Here is a 12,630-nt window from a genome sequence, read left to right on the forward strand (position 1 = left end):
AACCCCTCCCATCCATTCAAAAGGCACCGTTTCAGAAATTACAGATTGTACCTTTACCATGTGTCAAGTGTTACAGTATACAGTCACACCCTGAGCTACATTACTAGAATGTTGACATATAGAGGGAAAACAATGTGCTATACTATGCCTAGCTGTCCAGTCACCAACTGTGAATCATTGCTTCTTTTATGTTAAGTTAGTTTTTACATGAGTACTTTTTATACAAGAATGAATCATGCAGCAATGCACAACTTAAATTAAAATCCCCAAATATTGTATTATTGTGTAAACAAGTATTTCGTGATTGTCTTACCATAGGAAATAAATGTTATACTACTGTAATATTGCAATAATTCTAAATGTACATAGAGATTGTCCACAGGTACAAAAGTTTAAGCATTGACTCTACTTGTTATAATAATAATAATAATAATAAAAAAAGAGGAAAGAGTCAATAAAATTTTATAGATCTAGTTTTATGGTTATAGTTTCTATGATTTTTGCCACTATGACAGTGTTTATGAGGTGATATATAATTGGAAAAGTCTCCAAGCATAACAGTTTAGATGTTGAAGAAGGTTCATAAATATCATTTTAAAATTTTACAAAAAGTGTGGTATCATTCTTATAACGTATATAAACAATTGTGAAGAGCACTCATTTAACTAACACTCAAAAGAAACACAAAAAAAATTAATAACCACAACCAAAAAAAAAAAAAAAAACAAAAACAAAAACAACAAACAAAAAAAAAATAAAAAAAAAAAAATAAATAAATAAATAAATAAATAAAAATACTGCACAGACCAAACAATGGCCTTGAATTTGGTAGGAAGAAATTCATAATATGGAAAAAGACATTTGTGAAGAGCGCAATACTGTCTACTGTCACTCATAAGAGGCATAAAATAATTTTTAAACTATCAATATATGATACAAAATGAAATAATAAATTACCTCAAATAAGTAAATAAATAAATATTGCACAGACAAAGTACTGGTCTTGAATTGATAAAGAAAAAAAAAATAAAATGCATGAATTAAAAATCCTCTTACAATGTTGTGTGTTTGTTTGATAAATTTGGCCCCAAAGTGCAAAAGCTAAAGAAGCTGTTTAAGAGGCCTGTGCTTGTTTTTTACTCAAACTGTGACGTAACACACAAATCACAAACATCACAGATGATTTGACAAACAAATAAGCCTTTAGAGTTGATCCCATCAGAAGTATCTTGCATCACGACTGTATGATAATAGAAGGAAAACACAAACCAATGCTTGATTTGTACAGTCCAGACCAAAACAAATTATTCTTTTATCTTTTCCATTTCACTCCACTTCACTTCTACTACTACGGTTGTAAAAAACGGGAGTCGGAGAGGTTGAGACAAGGACAGAAAAGCCATTAAAGCACCCTGGCACATGGCCGAAGGGATTAAGGAAGAAAAAGCATACGAGGAAAATAGAGTATCGACCAGACTCGGGTCAAATACCTTTAGGAGTAAGTAAATCACAGGTTCGGCTAAAACCTTGTCTCATTTCCTTTGTGAACTGGATGAGAGAGAGAACAATTCATCTGATACCGTCTGCTGGTGCAACGCAAGGTCTGTCTCATTAAAGTGACAGTCTCGTCAGATGCTAAGCGAAGCACGGAGAGCAGGTCTGGCTCCAGCACCCACACAATCCTTCCTAAACACCCCTGTCCTAGTGTTTAAAAGACGCTTTATCCGAAGGGATTTACGGAGGTCCAATTGCAAAAACAGTCAGTTCCCCTTGAAGAACTCCGATTTAAGTGCTACGGTCAAGGGCACAATAATGACAGAGCACAAACCTGACTCAAGTCACTCTCTAGCATTTGGACAGCAGTCTATCTGGCCTTTACGTTAATACTCTCTTAAAGGAACATTACAGGTTCAGTACAAGTTTAGCTCAATTGACAATATTCATTAGCAAAATTGATCCCCATTTGACCCTCTTTTTCTTTAAAGCAAGGAAGACTTGGCTTATAGTGAGGCATTTCCAATGGAAGTGAATGGGCCTAAACATTTAAAACAATTCACAATGAAACAAAAGTATTTATAAAAGTACTGGATTACCAAAAACTAAAATATATATATATATATATATATATATATATATATATATATATATATATATATATATATATAGTGTGAAACTTAGTTCTATGAATTGGTTGTTGATTGATTTAACTTAGATCTATTTCTGACATTTTGATTAAACATTACAAGGTGAAATGTAAACAGATTTTTAAATTGAAATTTCCATTTGACTGTTGATTTTAAATTTTCACTGCTTTTCAGAAGTAAATGATTTTAGTATAATAAACTGTTGCTATCACAAAAAAAAACAAAAAAAAAAAATCCTGTAAAATTAGTTTAAACAACTTTACAGCTCAAATAATGTTCACGTTTTGACAGAATATTTTTTTTAAATGCTTCACATTTTTGCTTTTAAATCCTTCTTCCATTGTAAATGCCTCAACATAACCTAAAGGACAAGTACATATGAAATTATTATTTGTGCTATTCAGAAGGTTTGATTACCATTTCCTGACATCACTGGTTTTTATTGTCTGAAAGCACCACACTCAATGACTGTGCAACAGAATTTTTGTTTACTTATACACTAGCATTTAAAATTTTGGGGTGAGTAAGCTTTTTTTTTTTTTAAGAAATTAATATATTTATTCAACAAGGATGCATTAAATTGATTAAAAGTGACAGTATGTTTATAATGTCACAAAAGATCAAATAAAAGCTGTTCTTTTGAACTTTCTATTCATCAAAGAATCCTGTAAAATGTACAGTATAATGGTTTCCACAAAACTAATGAGCAGCACAATTGTCTTCACCATTGATGATAATAATAATAAATATTTCTTGCAAATCAGCATATTAGAATGATTTCTGAAGGACCATGTAACACTGGAGACTGGAGTAATGATGCTGAAAATTCAGCTTTGCATCACAGGAATAAATTAAATTTTAAAATATATTAAACTAGAAAGTTTTTTAAATTGTAATTATATTTCACAATATTACTGTTTTTACTGTCAAATAAATGTAGCCTTCGTGAGTGATTTCTTTCAAAAACATAAAAAAATAAAAAAAATCTTACTGACCCCAAACCTTTGAATGGTAGAGTAGTTGGAGCAGAAAGTGGATTACAAAAACAAATAATGTGCTTTTATAACTGAGATAGAGTTATCAAAAGTGAACAATTAGAAAGTCAGGGTCAGGAATCCAAAAGTGGAGTTAAAAACTCATCGACTTCAAAATAAAGTACATAAACTACAGACCCAACTTTACATTGCCTTCATGAGATTCCACCATCCCGGACTCATTTGTACAGCAGGGGCAGACGGCTGTTGTGGCAGTTGTTTCGGCTCAGTTTGCCCTCGCCCTGGTACAGGTCGGAAGAATTGGAGAAGGACGGAGGCAGGGACTGTTTGTCTGTTGCGGGGGAGTAGCTGGGGGGTTCGGCATGAGACGACGGGACGCTGTGGTTCTGGTTCTGATTCGGGACAGACGGGCGTCTGCGAGAACGCAAGGCCTGGCGCTGTGCAAGCTGATTCCGCAGCTCCGTCACTCTTTCTTCCTTCTGCACATAAAAAAAATGGTATTTATATTTATAAATCTTCTCAGCTTCTCCATTTTTGTTCCACAGAAGAAAGTAAGTCACACTGTATGGGACCACATGAGGCTGAGTAAAAGATTTCAACTATTCTTTCGACATTTCCTTTAGCATATACACTGCGTTCCAAATTATTATGCAAGTGACCTATCAATAGGAGGTTTCTCTGCAGGTTTCTCTTTGTGAGGTTTGCTCAGCAGGGGCTTTTTTACAGCTGGCATTACAATACAGTTCATTTGTTTGACAGAAACTTTCCTTAATAAATCTTTATCTGACCAAGATCTTCTGTGCTCTAAGTCACTCACAAATCTTTTGACAGTTCAATAATTTCTATTTGCTTTTCACGAAATATTGCTTGTTTTGATGCCTTTTGCAAGACATTGCATTGTTTCATACTTTTCATCTTCAGAAAGATCTTTCTTCCTCACCATATTTCATGAGCACTGTGACTTGCTCAATAATGTGGAACAACCTCTTTAATTAGGGTTTCCATTTACCTAAGAAGACCTGGCAAACTATTGACCAAACCTGTCTGAGATTGATACCAGTTATCTAAAAAGATGTGATAAACAACACAAACAAATATTGCACCGAAATCCTATTGATATGTCACTTGCATAATAATTTGGAATGCAGTGTATATTTCCTTATATATAAAGCATATTCTGGCCTTAATGAATGAACAAATCAGAAGGTCAAAGACAAGGACGAGTAGGATTTCATTTCAATAATTCATTCTGTCCTTCTGGGATCCCATTCCATGTGTTCATTTGTTAATCTATTATGGTGTCAATTAAGACTCAAGTTGTGTGCACATGCGGAGAAGAGGACGTGACGGATGGAGGGAGAAATGATATTCTTGAATGACAAATGCCTCTTGGATGATCTTCTGGAGTTCCCTGTTCTCGCGCTCCAGCTGTCTTGACTTCTCCTCGTCGTTGTTGTTGGTGGACGAGCCGGTTTTCAGCGTGTCCTGCTGCTCTGACTGCCACTCGCCACGAGTGATCAAACGCCGTATCTGCAGAAACAACCGTTAAAGTCTATGAGACACCGCAGGGAGCGTTTGCTGAATTTATGAAATGTCAGTGAAATCAATAGTTCATATGGGTGATGCGGGTAATAAGTAAGGGATCATTTACCGCTAGCCAGACACAAAATAAATCACCCTGAAGGGTTTATTCTGTGATAAAGTTCTGTTTTTGTACATTATTTAGCTTATTGCATGGCTACTTAGCTTATAAATAAATAAATGGACATGAAATACTGATCTGAGATATTATTTAACTTATATGAGAAGAGACTGCATAGCAGGGTTATTATTTATAACTAACAAAACTACTTAAATTAATTGAAAAATAAAGCTGAAATAAAATTAAACCGAAATATTACATGGAAAGTATAAATTAAAAAAATTAAATGTTAGTTGGCTACTAACTGAAATAATTTGAGGCATTAAAATGATTAACTGGAATTGAATAAAAACTACAAGTTAAATAAATCCAAATAAATTACAATAAATTAAACCTAAATAGTACTATAAAAATGACAAAAACACATACAAATACTAAAAAAAAAAAATTAACATTGAAAACTGAAAATATAAAAATAACAAAACTTAAGATTAAAAAACACAAATAATATTCAATATTTATCAATCATAATTGTGGTGGTGGCCAAGAGCCAGCAGGATGGTTGTGGGCAAAATTGGATCATTTATTATTCCATAAAAGAAAATAAAAAAGCAAAAATGATAATCAAACCCATAAATCCAATCCAACATAGTCCAAACAAACTCAACTCAAGATAAAGAAAAATAACTGAAATTAAACAGGCCTACAAAGAATAAATCTGCCCTGCTAACAAAGCAACAAAACAAAAATACAAACAAAGGAAGAACTGGAATCAGCCTAGGGGCCTGTTTCATAAAACAAGTTTACCAAATAAGCCATGCTTATTTCAGTTAGTCTGACTTATTTTGAACCAAATCAACTGACAATATGTCAAACTAACTGAAGTAAGCCTAGCTTATTTGGTAAACTTGTTTAATGAAACCAGTGAACTACAGACTGGCCATGTAGCACCAACAACCTCTAGGGCCCTGTCCCAAATGGCACCCTAAACCCTTGCGGTCTTCCTCTGTGTCTGCACTTTTGTGACGTAATGCCGCTTTGACTGTCTGGTAAATGTCTGCTGTGGACCTGGCAGCAGTGCGGATTGAGGGCGCATAACGGTGCATACCTAACAAAAGTTAAGGGTAAACAATCCAATAGCACTTTAACAGCTAAACCCCTAATAACAATAATATTCATAACATATGCTTTAACATTAACTGACATAATACAACCAGTTACCTCAATCAAAATAAGGAAACTGTTCAAACTAATTAACAAAGAAAACAACTAAATGAAATGAAGTAAAGGATCTCCCTCAGAGTTTAAACAATGATGGCACAGTCTAATATCCTCTATAATTCAATTAAAAATGATAATATATTACTTAACACTACCACAGAGCGATATAAGAGAAACTAGCAGAAATATGTTTCACATGACACTTAGAGTTCAACAGGCATTATACAATATAAATACAATATATATTAAAAATATTTCACAGCATAATACTATGATTGACCAGCACTGTGTAATAAAAAAAAAATTCTCTAAGATAAAGATAACTTTACTATTCTGAGGAAACAGTATCTCTTGCTGAGATCAAAACATAAACCTAGTGCACTTATGCAGTGACAAAAAATGAAACTGCAGCAAGGGAAAGAACCGAAATCAGACAAAATATTGGTGTCATAAACAGGCGTGAATGTGGAAGTGATATGAAGCAGGGGATTATTTGGGTGCTTGTACCTTGGGCACAAAGAGCACCACGAGGGTGATGTAGACAGAGAAGATGATGGCCAGAGAGGCGAATGCAAATGAAGCATCCTGCTGAGAAGAGAGGATCATGGTCACCGGAGCAGTAATCATGCACAGCACCTGGAGACAGAATAAAATAAAAAGAGAAGAACGTTAATAATGTGAATCTATAACTGTGAAGATAAAACTAAAAATGTGAAGATATAACATGAAGATATAACTTAAACCAGATTGTTAGGACTCACTTAAGAAATTAAAATTAAAATTAAAATTAAAATTAAAATTAAAATTAAAATTAAAATTAAAATTAAAATTAAAATTAAAATTAAAATTAAAATTAAAAGAAATTAGATTAACTGTCATTCTGCACGTGATTAAATTTTTTTTTTAAACCATTTACAAATGTGGTCTTGATCGGGTTTGTAAAAATCTGATTTCATGTGTTTGTTTTGCTATTAAGACAAAAGAAAACTCTAAATGCACTTTAGAATTTTTTTTATATATTTTTTTTTTTTTTTTTTTTACAGATTTGTAAATAAATTGCCATCTTAACAAGGCCTTTGTGTACCAAACTATCATCACCACTAGATGGCATAAATTAACTGTAAGAAAAAATTAACTTACAGAGCAGAAACAGTGTGAATGAGAACTGAGAAGTGATGAGATAAAGATACTGTAGTGGGAAAAAAGGAAGGAGCATGACAGAAATGAAAGAGAGACAGCAAGAACTGTTGATGAAAAAGAGAGGTCATTTTGTCGAAACACTCATAGCAGGCGGCAGAGAGATGGATATCTTATATGATGAGTGGAGATGTCATATCTGGCGAACAGTGTGGAAAAATAACTGCTATTTACCTTCAACGGCCAAGAATGACTCTACAGACAGATAACAAGCAATGAACAGTCTGACTGTCCGGAGTCAAAGCACCACAAGTCTATTTCCTCTCTGACCTCAACAGCACTGGAGCGATATGAGCTACTCTGTGCTATTCTACCAATCACAAAAACATCGGCTGATGGAAAGTAATCTGCTCGTTACGTTAGAGAGCTCAACAAAAATAGACTTTTTCTGCTGTACGTAGATCAGATTTGTACTTTCCCTGGTGACATTTTTACAGACACGTTTCTGAATCTTGCATCACTGTTAAACAGACATCAAATCCTTTGTTTTTGATCAACCCAACAACCCTGGAGTAGCATCAAAGCAGGCATGTTATTACTGACACATGGCGGAAACGTGGTGCCGTTCTGAGACTTAATCTGATCTTTATGTAAAATAGCTGTAGGACTGACGTAAAGCGTTTGCATTACCAGTGAAGTGTTACTTGTTTCCTCATTAGGATGTTTTATTCTGAGTTTGAGCAAATGGGTGCAATTATGCAAATCAGCCTGCAAAGCACTTGGAGTTATTGCCGGAATCAAACTGTTTGCAAGCAGTTGAGCAATTCAGAGTGAAGCACAAAATGCCAGTTATCAACACTTCATTCAAAAACTGCTAAAAAAGGCACAAAAACAAGGCGAGCATGTTGATTTTGGCAAAAATAAATACACTTAAAATTAGCATTACGTCAATAGCTATTATCTTGTTTCCACATTGAGACTTTATTATAGGTTATAGATCATTTTAATACACTAATTTAATTGAAATGATATTTAAATTATATAAAAATGAATAAATCATAAAAATGCTCTATATATATATATATATATATATATATATATAAATACATATAAACATATACACACACACACACACACACACACACACACACATAGTATAATTTAAATACTTTTTAACCTTACCACACAAAATAAATCACTAGCTATAAATTAAAAATAAAAACATAAAAAGTCTCTTGAATTTAATTGTAAATACAAAATGTTATATTTATATGAATAATTTCACTAATAAGTCATAAAGGTCAAGTTAAAATCAGGAAGGAGTAAGAAACTAAATAAAATAGCAACTTTAAGCTATTATACACTATTGATTAAAAGTTTGGGGTCTGATAATTTTAATTTAATTTTATTTTAATGTTTTTGAAATATGTCTCTTATGTTTACCAAGGCTGCATTTATTTGATCAAAAATACAATAAAAAACGTAATACTGTGAAATATTATTACAATTTAAAATAGCTGCTTTCTACTTTAATATCATTTAAAATGTAATTTATTCCTGTGTGATGCAAAGCTGAATTTTCAGCATCATTACTAAAATCTTGTTGAAAAATGTTGTGCTGCTTCATATTTTTGTGGAATCCTATTTTTTTCAGGAAACAATTATTACAAATTAAAACAAATTTCGAAAACAATCATGCTGCTTAATATTTTTTGCAGAAACTGATACTATGTTAGGATTCTTTGATGAATAGAAAGTTTTAAAGAACAATATGTATTTTTATTGGAAATCTTTTGTAGACAACATTAGAAATGTCTTCACTGTCACTTTTGCTCAGTGTAATGCATCACTGGGGAAGTATTCATTTCTTTCAAGAAAAAAAAAAACATTACATTTTGTGATTTGAAAAACTTTGTGATTTCATTTTTGTCTTCTAGCAGAGACATTTTTCATGAGCGAACTGTCTATACTACTTCTACAATGCAGACAGAGAGCATTTGAAGTGAGAGGGGGCGGCAAGTAAAACACTGGGAGCTGCTTGGAGATAGTCACCTGCTGACTCACAATTCATTTTCAATGAGACAGACGAGCAGCACAATACCACCCCAGAAACTGCTTCAGCTCCAGGCGACAGCGTATATTGCTTATGCAAGTTTCTGCCACTGCTTATAAGCAGTTTCACAATTAACTTAGCCTTCTGTCATATATTTATAAAGGAGTCACATATTGTGGCTGTTAAACTCCTGGGGAAGATATAATAGTTGAATAGTTCTGGCTGTAAGGGCACAATATTCATATGATATATATATAGCTATATATTAGATGAAACAGCCAAATGTGTATCTCCTGGCTGTCAGCAACGGTTAGGCTACACTATAAAAACATTATGTGCTGTGAATATAGAAATAGCCAGCAGTGAGACTTACAGCTACATTGTAAATGGCCATGCCAACCGCTCTATGGTCATTAATCTTCTCCGTGGAAATGGACTTGGTCTCGTAGGCCAGAAAGATTCCCAACAGTAGCAGAAGTCCCTTGTAGCCGTACACCACACCTGAAGGAAGAAAGCATTACGTACACTGTAGTGAGTGCTCTTAAAGCTCGGAGGTTGGCTTAAGATAATGTCTCACGATGAAACTGTATGCTTTCTATTTCTGTGCTACTTGAGATATATGTGACCCTGGACCACAAAACCAGTCTTAACTCCCAGGGGTATATTTTTTAGCAATAGCCAAAAATACATTGTATGGGTCAAAATTATCGATTTTTCTTTTATGCCAAAAATCATTAGGATATTAAATAAAGATCATGTTCTATGAAGACATTTTGTAAATTTCCTACCGTAAATATATCAAAACTTCATTTTTGATTAGTAATATGCACTGTTAAGAACTCATTTGGACAAATTCAAAGGTGATTTTCTCAGAATTTAGATTTTTTTTGCACCCTCAGATTCCAGATTTTCAAATAGTTGTATCTCGGACTAATATTGTCCTATCCTAACAAACCACACATCAATGAAAAGCTTATTTATTCAGCTTTCAGATAATGTATACATCTCAATTTCGAAAAATTGACACTTAAGACTGGTTTTGTGGTCCAGGGTCACATATGTGATGGTTTTAAGTGTAGGCTTTGTTGTAACATTTGAACCAGTTCTTTGTAATGATTATATTTAACTGATGCACACTGGAAACTAAGAGCTTTGGGAGTGAAACAAAAATCTTTCAGGCCCTAAAAAAGTGACATATGACATGTTTGAGAAGATAGATGATCTCTGTCCTGTCTTTATGTCCATTTTTAGGAAGTTCTGAAACAAATGAACATACAAAAACAATAAATAAATGAAAAGAGAAAGAATGATAAAGGAAGTGAGAGAGTAGAGAGGGACTAATAAGTCACATAAAGAGTTTAATCTCGTTTTGAGTTCAAGGAAAGTTTTTTTTCTCTGTAATATTATCTTCCTGTACAGTGTGAGAGAGTCTGGCTATGAGATCCAGACCTGGGCACTGACCCACAAAATTTAATTTTACACTGCGGCGCTCTGATAGGAAGTCAGAGCAAGAGGAAAAGTGCGAGAAAGAGATAGTGAGAGAGAGAGAGAACGAGAGAGGGAAAGAATGAGTTGTGGAATGGTGAGAGGAATACAAAATGAACTGGAAAAAACTCTTGAGCATATAACAAATTATTAATTTAAATTTCCAAGACAGACTGTATCACTGAAGTGTAGAACGAGAAGCAGAAATATAGATAATTAAACCCCTAGATATATATAAATAAATAAAATGAAAATAGACCAGGGGTATCAAATGCACAGTGCACAGGAAAAATATTGATGTAAATTATGCAAAAAAAAAAATCATGTTTATTATCGTTATGATATATTTATATTCTTGAGTTTCACAACAAACTTTAATACTCAAGATTAGGGTTTTTTTTCAAATTAATAAAAATGCACTAAGAAGACTGTGGACAGAGTGAGTGAGTGCTGGATACTTACCAAGCCACGTGTTCATCTTCTCTGAACTGCAGTGCTCGAGAAGAGGCTGAATCAACACATCTAGATCTTCTTTAGGAGCCTCTTTAGTGAACTTCTGCTTAAAGGGAGAAAACAAGAGAGCGAGCTGGACAGAGATTTAAATTTTCACTTTAAAGGACAGAGATTGAGGTCAATGCAGCAGAGCACTGCACTACAATCCTTCACCATTAACACCTACTTCCGTGAGCTTGCTCGGCAGAAATTTCCAAGGCATCTCGGAGGAAACACATCATAAAAATTACAGTAACAACAAGAAAAAATAAAGTGTCACCACACCTCCACGGTTATGTGCAGAGGGTCCATGATCTGCCAGATAAGCAGAGAGAGAACATCAATAGCCAGCAGAACTGCAACGGTCGCATACAGCTTCCACGGCTCCAAATGCTGCGGTGAAATAACAAGACCGTAATCGTTAGTCAATGATACACAGTTGCAAAATATCAAGACGCTAACAAGAAACTGCTATAATGTAAAGGGGGAAATAAAAGTTACATTTATGCATGGTCACAGCAGTTGTAGACATTTTTTTCTGTGGAACACAAAAGCAGAAAGTTTTGTAGAATATTTATGCGTTTCAAATATATATTTTCTTTAAAATTAAAAATATATTTAATATTTATTGTTCTTCTGTTCATCTGAGTTAATATGAATGGGGGTACTGTGGAAGGGATTAATAATGGACATTATATTATTGTTCACAGCATTACTGTTTTCACTGTATTTCTGATCCAATAAATGCAGCCTTGGTGAACATGAGACTTTTTAAAAAAAACATTAAAAAAATCATTTCGATCCCAGCTTTAAAAGCTGATTTCAAAACAGATAAAACCTGATCCCAGAAATGTATTACTGTTCAGTGAGTCATATGTTGATTCAGTAACCACCCTGACTGATTCAGTGAGCTATTTCAGTGAATGATTCAAACTTCAAACCATTATCTTTTGTTTAAATCTTTCTAAACAGTTCCTTAGAATAACAGATTTAAAAAGTCATTTGCTATTGAATCAAATCATAAGTCACAGTCATTTGATTATGAATCAAACTACACTTTGGGTGTTTATTGCATGTAGCTTATGAGTACAACTCAGTAGAAAGACACTAGGGGTGCACGATAAATATCGGCTGATAATTAATGCGCATCTCGTCAGTAAAACCAGTTCTCTAATCAGCAGTAAATTCCATCAGGTGCGTGATTTCACATAGAGCAGCTGTTACTACACAGATTAGATAACCGGCTTTATGCGCATTAATTATCGGCCGATATTTATCGTGCACCCCTAAAAGACACGTTTTCTTGTGACTATTTTATAATCTTCATAATCCATAATCGCAATTTGGGTAAACATGATTCCTTTTGCAGGCATTAGTGGAAAAGATTAAACAGCATGGTAAAAAAAAAAAACCTAAAGGAAAAGGCCAAAAAACACAACAAATACATCATAAAAGCATTAC

The 12,630-nt window shown here is 33.7% G+C and overlaps 1 protein-coding gene across 1 annotated transcript in view; it reads right to left on the bottom strand.

Moving 5' to 3' along the window:
* Positions 1-3,075: 3,075 nt before the first annotated feature.
* The window catches only part of gabbr1a (gamma-aminobutyric acid (GABA) B receptor, 1a), a 50,316-nt gene continuing 40,761 nt past the window's right edge, over positions 3,076-12,630 (bottom strand). The window contains exons 19-24 of the mRNA XM_042739842.1: positions 11,455-11,562; positions 11,140-11,233; positions 9,566-9,693; positions 6,510-6,638; positions 4,526-4,669; positions 3,076-3,618 (exon numbers count right to left, since the gene is read on the bottom strand). Of these exons, the coding sequence (XP_042595776.1) occupies positions 3,358-3,618; positions 4,526-4,669; positions 6,510-6,638; positions 9,566-9,693; positions 11,140-11,233; positions 11,455-11,562 (864 nt within the window). The 3' untranslated portion in view covers positions 3,076-3,357. The remainder of the gene's footprint in view (positions 3,619-4,525; positions 4,670-6,509; positions 6,639-9,565; positions 9,694-11,139; positions 11,234-11,454; positions 11,563-12,630) is intronic.

Source organism: Cyprinus carpio, chromosome B15 (genome assembly GCF_018340385.1).
Source record: "Cyprinus carpio isolate SPL01 chromosome B15, ASM1834038v1, whole genome shotgun sequence".
Lineage (NCBI taxonomy): Eukaryota > Metazoa > Chordata > Actinopteri > Cypriniformes > Cyprinidae > Cyprinus > Cyprinus carpio.